Raw genomic sequence first — 15957 nt, 5'->3', positions numbered from 1 at the left:
TTTGCCAGAGTTCACATCTGTTCTCCCTAAGGAGACACCCCTGAGCACCCTAGTCCTGGGGCCCCGCGGGGGGATCAGCCGGGGCCAGAGATGGAGGCTCAGTGAGGCTGCCCATGACTCTACTGCTCAGGTGCTGGCCTCCAGGGGCGCTGGCTGGGGTAGCTCGAGCTACTGCTGCCTTCCCCTGTCTTCTGCTGGTTGTACTTGCCCACTGCCTCTACTGAAGAGCTTTCCAGGCCTTAGGAGCTGCAGCCGCCAGAGAGATGGCTGGTCTGGTCACAAAGAACCCAGACAAGGAGGCAGGGCTTTCCTCCCACGCTTACTCACTCGCTCACTGATCATCTACTCTAGAATGCCCTGCAGGGTACATGCCTCCGAGCAGGCAGTGGCAAATGTGGGTCCCTGTATTTAGATGCAGCGTGGTCTTTTTTAAACTCATTACGGACTGGGCATTGTCACGGCGAAGTGCGTTTCTGTGAGTTCTTGTTAACACAGAAACTACCTGATGATACAGAAAATGCTTGAAAGTACTGTTTTTAATTATTCACAGACATTAACAGATCCCATCCCCAAAGCATAAGAACTCCTCTGACTGCTGAAATGTTTAAATTTTTTTCCTGCTGTACATTTTAAGAAGAATTAGTAAGTTTGTAGGTTTTGTTGTTTGGAGGGAAATACATTAATTTTCTAGTTAAAACCATGTCAGGAGACACGTGCCCAGTGAAGAGTTAACAGAGATGAAATGTGTTTTACACTTTATGTGACAATTTAATTACTAGTATTAAGTAACTCAAAGTTTAAATATATATATTCTCATTTTTTTTTTACAAAGCACTCACTACTGTGAAATGATATTCCGTTAAGCCCTTTTCTCTAATTCTTAGCAATATACCTTGCATTTTCTTTGTTCACGTGAGAAGTGGATTTAAAAGTGTGTAATTATTTTCACAGATCCTACAGCAAAACGCTTAGTTTAGGGTGGTTTATATTTGTGAGTTTGTCTCTGTCTGTTTTCTCAGGATGTTTGATAACGGGGATGGTGGATCCCAAATGAAGTAGGGGTCACCCCTCCGGTGACCACACAGGAACCCCTGCCTGCCCTGGACGATTCACTGGACCAGGGCCCACAGGTGGTAGGTAACAGGGCAAGGGCCACGGGTATTACACGTAGAAAACCATGGATGATTCCAAGCTATTTTGATGTACTTAATCTTAGTCAGTCTGACGAAATAAACTAAAAGATACTAAAACACATATTAAAATAATTCTTCTATGTCATCAAATCCTTCATTACACAAACCATAATTTATTTTTACATGGCACAAATTTGAGGAAAAAGAAATTATTCAGAATTTTGTTTGTTTGTTTTGTTTTGGTTTTTCTTTTCGCTAAGGTAGACCTGTGTCTCTGCATTTTCTTCTGCACTGGAAAGATCGATCTGTCTTTCCCCCGACAGATGACAGAGACATGAGCATTTTCCATACTAAACAGACAGGCAAGATGTCGGAAATAAATGCTTACAATGGAAACGTCCTGACACGAATTATTTGGCGAGCCAATGAAACTGGCCACAGTACCTTTAAATTCAATCGCGAATCCCGACAAGCCCACAGAGGCGTCACTCCGAAATGCCAGGAAAACACTGTTTCCACTGCTCTCGATCCTTTCTGGGGCTTGGGAGCCCTGGAAGCTTCCAAGGAGAGGTCTGTTGGAGTCCTCTCCCTCATAGATGTGCAGGAAGTCATAGCTGGGCTCCATGTTGAAACTAGAGGGTAGAGAATGGATCAGGTTAGACACCTGCGACACGCCTCTCATCTCCCCAACTAGAACGTTACTGCGATCCCACAGTGAGTGAGTCCCTTTGCTTCCAAGCAACGCTTGTTAAATCTTAGAACAACCCCAAAGTGAAATGTAACAGCAATTTACATGTCAAAATAGCTATATGTATAACAACTATCCAAGAGAAACACTGTCAGTATGTTACAGGATGACCACTGTATTCAAAATAGTATGATTTGGAAGTTGTCTATGGGAAGACGGATCCTAATACTGAGGACTGAATAGCTCTTCCCCGCACTCATGAAATTGCTAATGAAATGTGGTTTGAAGGAAATGGCTTAAAAGGGAAGAATTCCCACTGGTACTTGATTTTTGTGTGAATACGTTTAGTTTGAAAAACAATTACTAAAGTTTTGTTTAAAAATTCCTTTTTTGTGAGCTTTTTGTTTTTTTTTGTTTTGTTTACTTTTAAAAAGGTAGCTGCCTCTCCTTGCTTGGGTAAATCGGCTGATGCACGTCATCGCCGTGATGTCACAGAGTGTGGGAGGCACCTGTTCCAGTCCAGGCTTCCCCATCGCTGACTTCAGCCAATTATCCCTTTCCCATCCCCCTCCCCTGTCTCCACTCCGCTCTCTATCTGCTCTCTATTTCCCTTTCTTCTCTACTATTAAATATCCCAGTAATCCCTAAAGCTCTCAAGAGGGATTTGGCTTGCAATGTCTCTGCCATTTTTGATGAGAAAGCTGATGATAATCTGGGAGCTTCAGAAAGGAACACAGTCTCAGTAAAAGATTAAACGTACAGATGAATAAGATCTTGATGAGATCAGAACAAGCCAACAAATTAGAGGAGTTTAAGTAATGCATTCTGGCTGGTGTTCCACTTCCCCCCATCTCTGAATCAGGCTGTTGAGTCCGTAGCAAGGACTCAACAACTCATTCTGAGCACCTTCTAGTCTCCTTTGAGTTGGCAGTGGATAGGATGGAGAGTCAGGAGTCTTTAACAATCACCAACATGGGCTTTGTTAAGGTGGCGTTGTTTTTCTGCAGATTCAAGGGATGACAAGGAATACAGCTGTCTTCAGACATTGCCCACCGCATTCTGAAGGAAGTGACAAAGACGGGGCACCATGGAGGACCCAACGTTAATCCTGACCCCAGCCTGGCATCGAGCCGTCCCGCCTTATGTCAAGGCTACCCTGGGTCCCGTGGGAGGTCCCCAAACATATTTACTAAAGGAAGTTGTAAAAGGTCTCCTAGTCTGATCATTTGACAGATTCCTTGAAATCAGAAATGAACAAGGAGTAAAAGATTGGCAAGAGAAAGGATAAAGGCACCAACAGGAATAGTATCAGCCAAGTGGGCTTTAATGAGAATAAGAATTTTTTTGTAATACTTAACAAGAATGTTATTAGAACCCAGTCACACTGTGCCCCAATACCTGGCATAGATAGATCATGTTTGAGCACTGGAAACACAACAAGGCACAGACACAAAGCCTTCTGACTGCTCTCTCTCTGGATATACCATAATCCATGTGTAAAGTCTGGAGTGAGATGTGTAATTCATTATGATTCCGTTTGTAAAATCTATTCGTATTTCTACTTACGCTAGCTGCACAACCCATGGACCCCAACAAGAGACCAAGTCGGGCCCAGCTGTTGAGCCAAATTTAATCTGAGTCCCAGTGTGGGAGTAGCATAGGGGCCGCAGGGGACAGGGGCCTGCGAGAAGCCATCCCTCCCCCGTCATGCCAAGTACCGGGATGACCTTCAGAGCTGGTGCTCCAGGTCTAGTAATGTGCTGCCTTCACTGGTAGTAAGGCCAGCGGCCACCCGCCCCAGCCTCACAGAAACACACTTGACTTGACTCGCGTTCGTAAAACCGTGCCTCCGGGCCGCACGTGTTAGTGCCAGCCCCGCTTTGCTGGGTGAAATCCGTGTCCCCACCCACTGCTCCTGTTCCCCCTCTGTCTACTAAGTCCATCTGCTTGGAAGGGCTCACAGTCATTCCCAGCTTTGTGAACTTTCCATCAAATTGAGTCTGCTAAGGACTTAGGGATCTCAAAGGTGGAGGAAGGGTTGGAGATTTTCTACTTCTACTTTCTTTCCAGAGAGGTGTGTAAAATAAGTAGAAAAAAAAAAAAACAGGACAAAACAAAACAAAACAACGTCTGTCTTATCACATGGCTTGCCCTTGGGGAACCTTGATAGTCAGGCACTGTGACACATCGGAAGATGGGAGACTCTTATCTATACGGCTCTGTTTCTCTAAAAGGCTTTTCATTGTTCACATATTTTCCATCCCCCGGTACCACTGGTGTCTCCTGGCTTTAAGGAAGGCACTGGTAGACGTTAACATTCACAAAACCCACAGAGACGCCCAAAATAGCTGCAGATGTTCGGTGGCTCTGTGTAATAGCTGAGAGGCATTCTAAATATTCATCAAGAGGCAAATTTATAGCAGCTTGGGTAAATTCAAGACAGGATGGCTTATCAGACTACTTAACATTGAGCACTGCGGGCGTTTAAAATTACACTGATTCAGATCCCATCAGGAGGAGAAAGTGAAGGAAGATAATCACCAACAGGCCTGGAACGGGACATAGACTTCAGAAAAGGAAATGTGTTCAATTGGCAAATAAATGGAATTAGACCACTTCACCCCAGAGAGGTAAAAGGTCAATAGCATGACCTTTAGAACCACTTATTTTTTAAAACGCCCCTTCCTTTAGTTCAAAATGCAGAAGTGGAGGTCTTGGGATTTGCAAAAAAATTCAATTATGATATACCAGATGCAAGTAATAGGAGAGTCCTATAGAATTTATAAGATAACCAGCATGTTTGAAACTTCATCATCAAGTTTAACAGGAGTAAGTCAGCAGTAATTTTTTAAGGAGTAACGTCTACTAATTCAGACTTCACAGCAACCGCATTGGGGGAACTTCCATTTTCCAAGTTCTATCAAGTGATGATATCTCAATGATAATAAAGATTTTATCACAAATACAAGCGGCTACCTTTGGGAATGTCAGACAAGACGTATGACGGGAGTGAATTCATTATCACACGTGTGGGGAATAGGAGACACTGATGAGACATTCGACTAAGCCCATGTCTATCGCTGTTTTATTACTCTTCTTGACAATTCTGTAAATTCAGCCTTCTCATGTGGAGCATACCGCGTGCCAGCCAGTATTTAAGAGTAATCCTTGCTATGTCATGTCTGTCCTAAGACAAGTAGAATGCTCGGCAGCCAAGTAATCTATTTCCATTTACGTCCTTTTGCAGCCCGAGGCAGCAGCTCTCAGAACGAGATGGAGCGGTTTCATTCGGTAAAACTGGGCACTGCACGAAGGGGTATGCGGCGTGATTTTTAGGCATGACCCTTACCATTCTGTCAACAGGGATTCTACAAGAGATGGTACCTTTTGAATATCAAGGCAATGACGAAGTCGGGATTCACTTTTATTCTCCAGTCGCATTCTTTGCCAGGAGGATATGGTTGTGGGTAGTTAGGTGACAAAATGACACCTGCCGGGCCGGTCAGGTTCCCCCCACAGGCAGCTGTCACAGAAGAGGAACAATGCTGGTCAGTGAGAGATAAGACACCACAGAATTCAACAAGGACATGCCCTACCTGTTGGGTTACTAAACAATTTTCCAGGTGAAAATTTAAGACCTAGGAGGGCTGTACATTTTTCATGGCTTGTTCATGATTTTTATATAATGTCCCACCATGTTTTTAGGGAGGATTTTAAACTGCTGACAAACTTGACTTGCCATAATTTTAAGCTTTACAGATTACTTTACTCGTCCATGCTCCCAGGATGTGCGTGTGTGTGTGCAAACACACACACACACACACACACACACATGGGAAGGGGAATGAAATCCCCACAAACAACATTTATGGTCCTGCTAATTCTTCTGTCTTTCTGGTCCACAAAGTCATTGCCAGATTGCTCTAGAAGGCATGCTTCCTGTCCACTTGTGTTTCATGCTTGCCTGGCACAGTTTTTGATCAAGTATTCAGGAAATAGTCGTGACCACATATTCTCACCACCCTCTGATAGGTGTATGGTTTGGGACACAATTCAGCAATGACAGAACTAACAAAGTTTAAGTGACATCCTGGGATAGGGAACCAGTAAGAGAGTGAGCTGGGACATCAATCCTAAAAATATTATGTGATCACAGCGCTCAGTACGCCACCATCGAAAGAAGCACTTTAAATGATGCTGATCTTTCTTCATACCTGTCACTTTTTAGTTACCTGGGTTGGCATTTACATTCGGAAGATGACCGCTATGAAGTTCAACCATGGTAACAGGCAAGCCAATTTTCATTCCTAAACCTCAAAACGTTTAGGATGGTTTCACTTACTACGTAGGATTTCTGTTAAATCTTCCATCATGTGGAAGGTGTGAAAACACTGCAAACAACTCACAAGTATATACATTCCAGATGCATTCAGGAACGTGCTAAGTTTATGGTTCTTCATATCAAATACTGTGGCTTGTCACCAAGTTGCTTTAAGGAATCAGCCCAGTTAAATTATAAAGTCCCATCTAAACGAGATACTGTATTCACATAACTGACTGTTATGCATTTAGGGGGAAAAAAAAGGGTAAGTAGAGAAAGAAATACCCTAATTGGTAATTTTTTCTACACACACACACACACACACACACACACACACACACACACTTTTTTGGAAATTGTATGAAGATACATGTGTTCTAAATTTCTGCGATAGCTATGTCTTTCGATACCCATTTAGTGCTTCTGAAAACAATGTTTTCAATAAATAAATAAATATTTTATATATAAATATTTTATATACCATATATATTTTAGAAAGTACTAGAATTTGTTTTATATTTTCTATTAAAATTCAGTCTCATTAAAGGCAAACTCTACATAGCATCATAGGAAATACTTAGAATGAATTCGGATATGCCCTCAAGAGTAGTATGATACAATTTTCACAAAAACGGTTAAGCCCACGTTTCCCTGGCACGCAGTCTGATTTTAATACATTCCGCCGAGACCACCAACTAATCAGCTCTCCCAGGAGGCTGCCTCTCACGGCATCAGGCAGAGGACAGGGACACGGATGGTGGCAGGTGGCTTGGAGGGGAAGCACTAGGTACCCCAGAGTCTGGGGACGTTCCACTGCACGCAGGGTTTGCGAGATGAAGAATGACAGATTCAGGCCACTGGATTCCAGGGTGTCGCCAGCAGGAAGAATCTGGGGACGACAATAGGTACTGACTAAAGCGAAACAAAGGGGTGTCCTGGTCTTATCCCGAACAGACCCAAGGAGGCATTTCTACAGAGGTGATCTGGAAGCTTCCAGGGGAGTAAGTAGCACCATCTCGCTGTGTTTGCTCTCTCATTGGGTCAGGCATTTTTCCTTTTAGCTCCATTAGGTTTTAATTTGAAAGCTTGCAAAATATTTTGGATAGCATGAGGAATGAGTACAAAATGTGACTCAGCCGCTCCAGGAAATTCTCCGGAGGGAACAGACTCAGAAGTGAAAACCACACATTTGTATCAATCCTCGCGCCATGTTTGAAATCCGTAAGCCCCACTCCTTGTACCCAGTCACGTCTCCATCCCTCACGGTGTGAAGCAGCACTCCTTAGTGACACACATCCACATTCCTACATCAACACGGTTCCGTGTTTATGCCATTCAACAACATAACTAGTCTTGAAATAGCCTCCCTGCAGATCAGGGCTAGATGTGGACACATAAAGAATTTCTGTAAACTTAGGGCAAATTCTTGCTTTTCAGAATTCTTAATAACTTGGACTTGGACAATAGGGATTGCAAGCGATATAAGAAAATCGGGATATGGAGATTTTGAGGGACCCGTCACTCAGAACTAGAAAGTGGTGAGCATCCTCTGGGCTGGAGGCAAGTTCTCTGGGCTCCGCTGAAAACCCCAAAAGGAGGTGCCTCTACCATTAGAGTCCTTTGGGAAGTGAAGAAAGGGAGCTATCCAAACCATCCACAAGAAAAATCAGCAGCAAATGACAAGGTTGTGGAAGTATGAACAATATACCAACAGGTGAAAGGTTAAGAGATTTCAGAAAAGAGAGAGAAAGAACCAAAGACAGGAGGAAAAGGACTACTAATAATAAAAGGGGAAGATAAATTAGTAGGCCAGCCCGTCGGGAAAGAACACATTCAAATGGCCGAGAAGAATATGAAATAAAAAACCATTCAGCCTCACTATTAACTTAAATTCCTTTAAAAATAAAAGAATCATCACTTTCTGCCCATATCAAATTATGAGATTAAAAACTATGTACATGGGGCTTTTCCCCCCTCCTTCGGGGAAAATTAACACCCATGGCTCTGTTGGTGATGTAAATTGGTGCACAATCCCAAAAAAGTTTTGAAAAATGTTTTAAAGGCCCTGGAAACACATACATTTGTAGAAAAACGTCATTTATAAATAAGCATGGATGGGTTTTGCAGCAAGAAGTTTCATTTCTGCGATCTTCATCGTAGAGGACGGACGGAAGCAACCTAAGTGTTCAGTAGGAAGGGATCGTGCGTTCAGCGTTGGCCAGTCCACAGAGACGCTGCGCAGTCATTACAAACCAGCAGAGAATACAGAGTAGCACAAAGAGGTCCTCCTTTAGTACCGGTAAGTCAAAGTGCAATTTACAAAATAAGCAGGACACTGTCACTTAAAAACATTTTAAAAATAGATTAGACATACATAAAATAATTATGATGCTTATTTATGCATGTTTATGTTAATAGTATTTGCCTCCAGGTAGAAAGATGACAGCTTTTTCTCCATTTTTCTTCTCTTAACTGAACATGTATTATTTTTTAATAAGGAAAAAGCTTAAAACATAAAATTAAAAACTGTCTAAAGTCAGCAGAGCAGAATTTACATGGGTGCTAAGACATGATCAGCTGCCGTCCTAATGGACGGCTTTCTTAAGGAGAACATAAGCCTCATTTCTGGGGGAAAAGAAGTGTTTACAATGTAATGCAAAGATAACATTAATTTATTCCCAAATACACATTTCCTATTTTTCTGTTACAAAATGCCTAGGCGTGCAGGCGGGGCTGTCTGCACAATTGATATTCAATTGCCTACAAGTGAGTTAAGCCTGTCCCTGGGGCCCATCCTCAAGGCAGAGGAAACGCTGCCTACATTCTCTGTTGAGAACTGGATTATTCCGCTCATAACATATATAGTCATTGGTCAAAATTATATAACTAAGATATAAACTAACAAAAGATGATAGATTAGTTGGGAAGATGGTCACATTTGACAAGTGTCTAAAATCATGGGGACTGAGATGTACTCTTTTGGAGTTTCACGGGCACCAGCATTGGTCTGGAAAGCGCCTCCATGCCTTTGAAATCACGCAAAATGGGGGCAGAGGGAGTGTTCCGGTCAATTTAAAAGCAGAGCGACGGTTTAAAATGATGTTACATTTACAGGCAATCACTCTACTTTAAAAAAGTAACACACGGAAATCTTGCAAGTCTCCAGAGGACGTGGCTGGAAGTAAAAGGCAGGAGGGCGCCCTGGATTTACAGAAGGTAAACTGGGCACCAAGCACCCAGTGCCCCCGGCCGCTCCAGGACAAGGCTGAGCACGCTGATCAGCGGAGCCAGCAGACCTCACGCAGCCTCCCAGTACTCGGAGCACTTAGAGGGAAGTGAGGACCTGCGTATCCCAGCTGCACCGCACCACGGAGAATGTCTCTACCGCTGTGTATATGACAATAAAAATCATTTCAATCACAAAATCCCCTCAAGTTCACCCTATGCAAAATGGCCTATTAACTATGTGCATATCATTTCATTATCACTTCCTCTCTCCACAGATTAATTAAATTTTACATTTTTCAAACAGATCATAAAGAAGTACAAATTAAACCGTGACAGTTCATTAAAATAATAAAGTTTAGCAGTTTCTTTCAAAAATAAGATGAAATAGGTATTTACGGTGAAATATTTAACCGAGTGAGGGGACAATCTGCATGTAATTACTATTTTATATAAAATTATATAGTGTCCTAAAACCATACTTTTGATAGAATATCTTGGATAGTTATTCAAACTGAAGTCTGGAAAACCAACTGATACCCTCTCAATAAGGTCAAACTATGAAATTCTAGTGAATTTCAGAAGCATGTTTCTCCTTTTATCTTCATTTTGACCAAAGCAGTATAATTTCTGATTTTCAGGATTCTATTAAAATGTACCAATATTATAGAAGAATCATCTAAAAAAAGAAAATACTTTTTACTGAGTTGGTTTGGATGAAGGGCGTGTTTCTATATTAAAAATGAGAATACCAATAGCAGGTTATGAATGTTCTGGCCCCCAGAATTTTAAATTACATTAATTTGACTGACCCCTGTTTTTACAAGATTTTTTTTTTTTTTTAAAGATTTTATTTATTTATTTGACGGAGAGAGAGATCACAAGCAGGCAGAGAGGCAGGCAGAGAGAGAGGAGGAAGCAGGCTCCCTGTGGAGCAGAGAGCCTGATGCGGGGCTCGATCCCAGGACCCCGAGATCATGACCTGAGCCGAAGGCAGCGGCTTAATCCACTGAGCCACCCAGGCGCCCCTACAAGATTTTTTAAGGAGAGGAAATGTTAGAGAAATGTCAATTACTGTACGTTAAGTAAACTACTTTCTTTACTTCACCTAATAAAATAAGGTTTGAAGGTTTACACTAAAATTTCCATACAGTCTCTGAACTAGAGGGCATGTACGAAACTCTGGAGACATCGCTTTGGAGAAATAACACATTTATGGAGCAATTTTAATGATAACATGTATTCATTCCAAAACATAAAATGACTGTTGTGCAATACCTATGCAGGTAGGAGGGTCCGGTTGCCAAAAGAATCGGTTGTTCAGCTGCACACAGGTGATTTTCGCTTGTCCTTGGAGCTGGTACCCAGGGTCACACTGGAAGGTGATGGTGTCACCAGGCTCTCTGCTGTCCCCGTAGCGGGTGCCGTTCTGAGGCATTCCTGGATCGTTGCAGGTGGACGCCACTGAGGCTGCAAGGCAAAGACAAGAGCAGGTCAAGCAATGGGAACAGGGTCCCCACCCTCACGTAGGCGTAGCAGCCCTTGGGTACAGAAGCACTCGATGGGCGGGCGTCATGACTTGCCGGTCTGCATGCGAATGGATAAGTTTCTGTTCCCAAGGATACATTCCATAACGCGAATCTTGATAATGGTTTCTTTGAACAAGTACAGGCAAAATTTGTTGAAAACGCACAGTGATAGAATACGTCAAGGCACTGTATCATGCCTTACTGAATACACACGCGGACACACCCCACCCCTCTGATTTTATTGCTAACATTACTTTCAAGACATTTAAAATATTTCTTTAAAGTATATCAATCTCAAAGAACCTTGAGTAAAACAGAATAGGATACATTTACAGTCTGTGCCTTCCAGGTGACAACCAGCTAAGGTGACTAGATTGACGTTGGAATGGGAACCACTGAGAGAAGGTGCGCGTCAGCTCAAACCAGGGTATCCTTAGTCTCATAGGGTTATTGGTAACCCTATGACCAATAACCCCATTTCACTCTCAAAAAATTTCTAGCTTGGACAATAAATTATATGGTCATCCTGGTTTTAATAGAAGCTCTAAAAATGATGACTTTGGGGTCAAAAAATAGTAAAAGTGTTAGGAATTTCAAGTGAGCTTAATAGAGGCCAGGATCTCCAAACAAACTTGTAAGAGAGCTTTCGAGGGACAGCTGGAGCACTGGAACGTGAGCCTCTGGCAATCATCGGGTGTGCATGTTCTAATAGACACACCCAAAGTCATGTCACACAGGCAGCTAGCTACCAAATCTGCTTGAAGCCACTCAATGAGCGTACCTTCCTACCCAGATTCTGGCCCAGAATTCTAACTCCCACATTACACTGAAAGGAAATGATCAAGAAAGTACTAGCTATTTTCTCCAATTTCTGTAACTGCTACGTACTTGACATTCTACTAAAAATTAGGAAGACACACATCAGGGTCCAAAGCTTAAAAGGATATATATATTTTATATATTTTTATTTATTTATATTATTTTATATATATTTATATATATATATATTTATTCCATTTTCACTTTCAACTACAATGGTGAGCTCTGCCCCTCTTCACTGCTGAAGGGGCTGTGATAGAAAGCTAGATTTTCCTGTGGCATGCTCCAGGGCAGGTAACACGTGTTGCCGAGAGAGAAAGATGAAAAACAGCTATTGCCCAATGGCATGCCACCATACTGTCTGCAGCATGGAGGTCCATAATGTTTGCAGATATAAGGTCCGTCAGGCTTTGATGTCTGTGTTTTGAGTCTCTTATTTGGTTTGGTTTGGGAAATCCTGGGGCATTGTTATGTATTTGGCAAGATAGAAGAAATTTAAATAAAAGATAGGAGATGCAAAATGTGCAGGTCCTTCTCTGTGATCTCTAAGGATTTTTAACTAACTTACGGCTGAATGAACAATCCAAGACAAAAGGAAATGGTTCAGCGGCACAGAGGGAAGGAAGGGATGAGCATCAAGGATCCCGAGAGCCGTCCGACTTGCTTCTGATCCCAGCCTTGCTCCATGGGATCCAGATCACTTGAGCTCACTAACCTTCAGGTAACTAATCAGGACAAATGCTAACTGATCAAATCTGTCGTGAACGTGGATGTGTGATAGCTCACCAACCTGTCTCTCCGCCTGGTGTTCTCTAAGCTAATGGAAGGCTGAGGCTGCCTTCCCCACTCACGACTGTTCTCTAACTGGCTTTATCATGTATTAAAATATACAATCATGTGTCTCTACAACACTACTAACCACAAAAAGTCAACATTTAAATAACATTCAGATTTAAGAAATAGATTATCACTCAGAAATATTGATGATACCTACTGATGCCTGCACTTCCTTACCTCATGCCCTCCCTTCACTTCCGATGAAGTAACTATTTGGAATTTCACAGCTATCTTTCCTTTGCTTCTCTCTAGTTAGCACAAATGTTTGCATTCCAACAGTAGCTGCATGGGGATCCTCCCTTCTGAACTCACATAAATGGAATCACACATTACAGGTTCTTCTGAGACTTTCTGGCTCGGTATTATGTTTCTGAGTCATCACACTTAGGTCTGATGCTCTGGGTTACTGATATCCACTGCATATGGTTCTCCATTGCATTAATGTCTTGAACGCTGGTTCAAGAGGCTTACCCTCTTACTCTTCTGCCCTGACCAGGAAAAAGCCCTGTCTGTTGGTCCTGGAAGACTCGGAACAGGAGGCGAAACTTCCAGTCAGCCTGCGGATCGGGACCTTGAAGCAAAGCTGCTCCACAGCTGAAAACAGAAGCTGCCCCAGCTGACGTACACAGGGCTTAGAATTTGGTGTTCTTTGTTACGCAGCAATAGCTGACGGAAACAAGTCCTACGGTGGTAAACTGTGTTTTGTCCAAAAATACTTCAGTGCTTTCAAAATATCTGAAATTCTCCTTCACTCCTAAAGGATGTTTTCACTGAGTTTGTAATTCAGGGTTAATAACTGGCTGCCATTTCCCCCCTCGATACTGTTAAGACATTATTTTAGTTCTTCTGGCTTCCAGTGTTCTCACGTCACCTCACGGTCCGAAACTGCAATGAGATCACACTCCGTTGTTTGATATTCAAATTTTCATCATACTGTGTCTACCCATGATCTTCCTTTCATTAACTCTGCTTGGAATTTATTGGCGCTTTTGAATCTGAGGATTACGCCATTATCCTGTGGAACATCTCCTTTCCCTGCTTCTCAAATTAAAATGCAACAGATATCTCTATCTTCCTTGCCTCTTCACCTTCCTCTCATTTTATGATCTCTGTAAACTTTGTTCTCTCTTCCAGACAATCATGGGGAGTGTTTTCCTTCCGCCATCTGCTCGCGTCTACATCAGGTTCATTATCTTAAAACGGCAGCGAGTTCAATTTTCCATCATTGTGCTTTTCGATTAGTCATCACTCGTTTTCAAATATATGCGGCTATTCATACAGTATATTGTTACTTACTCATATTTTCATTTGTTTTTATCATGTGTTTTACATAATGATTTGACAACTCCCCTCACTATACTTGTTCTCCACAAGTGTGCCCACTATCTGTCACCACATAACATTATTATAACACCACTGACTGCAATCGCTCTGCTGGACCTCTTTAAAATAAATTTTCATTTGTGGAAATGTGATGCATTTTTGACCATAGAGATGGTAGGAATTCACCTATAAGCTAGTTTGATACCTGCTTCTGGTTCTGAGTTCTAGATCATGCATATCTATGTCTATGCCTATACCCACGTATCCACGTATCCATGTATCTATGCATCAATATCTATCATCTATCTATCTATCTATCTATCTATCTGGTATCTATCTATTTACAATCTCTGTATTCTCTCTTACACACACAGTAAACCCCCTGCCCTTGAGTACCAGCTATACATGATATAAGATATATCCAATAGATAAATCTTAGAATTTACTTCCTAGTCTCTCAGCCCATTGGACTCTCAAAAGAGAAGCTCGGGGTCACCGGGATCTACTGGCAGTTGCTGTCAAGACAAAGTGGAGTTCTGAGCTTCCTAACTTCTCCCTGTTTAACAAGATTCCAGGAACTCTGAGGATTTCTTATTTTCTTACAGGGTTAGTGATGCATTTTTAAAGACTCACAACAATTTTATCCAACATCATTAATGTATTTTCAGGTCATACATTGCCAAAGTGCCTATTTTATTCTAATGCTAGACATTGAAGCCCCTCAATTATCGTTATACCTCTGTACCACAGCAGGACGTCTGGCATAGCATGCCTGCCATCCTCCACATTATTATCACGTCTAGTGTTTAGGGGAAGAAAATCTTACTGGGAAGTACAGTTCTCAGTAGATGCTAAGAGGAGAGGAAGGGTTTGAGCCTCACAGATTTTTCCCAAGGGAAAAGAGCAAGAAATGCCGTATCAGTATCAGCCTCAAAGGTCAGAAGGCAGGGCAGAAAGCAAGCACGTCACCCCAAAAGAAGACAGGAATGCAGAACAGACTGCAGGATGCAGAACTTTAGGGGAGAAAGTCAGGAGCGTCGCACCTGTCAGCCACACCTTGGTATTATACAGAATAGCAATTACAGAATTCAGTCACCAGACTCATCATCCATAGTGGTCGCCTTCTAGGCAACAAAATGTACTTGCGTTGAACTAGTGTTTTAGAAGCAACGTGGAGCTTACTATTTAGGTAATGTTCCTAAAGAACCTAAGAGCTACTTATCCTCCACCTTTCTGAGATTTTGCTGAGCTTCGGAAAAAACAAACAAGCATACATACAAACAAGCAAAAAGCATAAGCAAATTCTATTGTACATTTACAAACTTCTCTTTTGGACTTAACTGTACATCCTCAAGGGAAACTACATCTTCTCCTCAAGCAAATGGTTGCACATATGACTACACATGACATTCCAACTGATAATTTCTGCCACAATTTATATGATATGAACTTCAAGGAGATCCTGGGTGAGTCTCATTGCAATTTCTTATTTTATTTTTTAAAAGATTTTATTTATTTATTTGAGAGTGAGAGAAAGAAGGGAGAGGGGGGAAGCAGGCTCCCTGCTGAGCGGAGAGCCCAATGTGGGACTTGATCCCAGCACCCTGGGATCATGACCTGAGCTGACAGCAGGTGCTTAACAGACTGAGCCACCCAGGCTCCCTTCATTGTAATTTTTAAAACAAAGATATGTTTTAATTACTTCTCTTTCCAAATTCATATTCAAAAACACACACTGCCCAATAAAGAAGCTTTACACAAAGGTGCACAGATTTTGTGCATGAATAAGAATCTCAACAGGCACATCAACCTTGCAAAAAATGACAGGCCCGTAGGAAACTTCTGTAGGGTATTAACAGGTACCGGTCAAACAAGACCGGCCATCGATACTGGCTGCTCTAACAGCACTGTGTGCTCTAGCTTCTTTCATGCATCCACGCCACATGGCAGGGAGCAAGGGTTCAGAGGAATTCTCCAGCAAGGAGACCCGCGAACAACAGTTTAATCTAGTGTGCCCTAAATTTATGTACCGAAGAGCCCATTCTTCTCAACAAACCATTAAATTCTTCCAATTCTTCCAAA

General features: G+C 42.1%; 1 protein-coding gene across 1 annotated transcript in view; it reads right to left on the bottom strand.

Moving 5' to 3' along the window:
- CSMD1 (CUB and Sushi multiple domains 1) overlaps positions 1-15957 on the bottom strand; it is a 2021046-nt gene that overhangs the window by 251732 nt on the left and 1753357 nt on the right. Inside the window, exons 27-29 of the mRNA XM_045997494.1 lie at positions 10646-10837; positions 5206-5344; positions 1578-1765 (exon numbers count right to left, since the gene is read on the bottom strand). Coding sequence (XP_045853450.1) covers positions 1578-1765; positions 5206-5344; positions 10646-10837 — 519 coding nt within the window. The remainder of the gene's footprint in view (positions 1-1577; positions 1766-5205; positions 5345-10645; positions 10838-15957) is intronic.

The sequence above is a fragment of the Meles meles genome, chromosome 2, assembly GCF_922984935.1.
Source record: "Meles meles chromosome 2, mMelMel3.1 paternal haplotype, whole genome shotgun sequence".
NCBI lineage: Eukaryota > Metazoa > Chordata > Mammalia > Carnivora > Mustelidae > Meles > Meles meles.
Note: the sequence above shows the minus strand (reverse complement) of the source record. Positions and strands in the feature narration are given on the sequence as shown.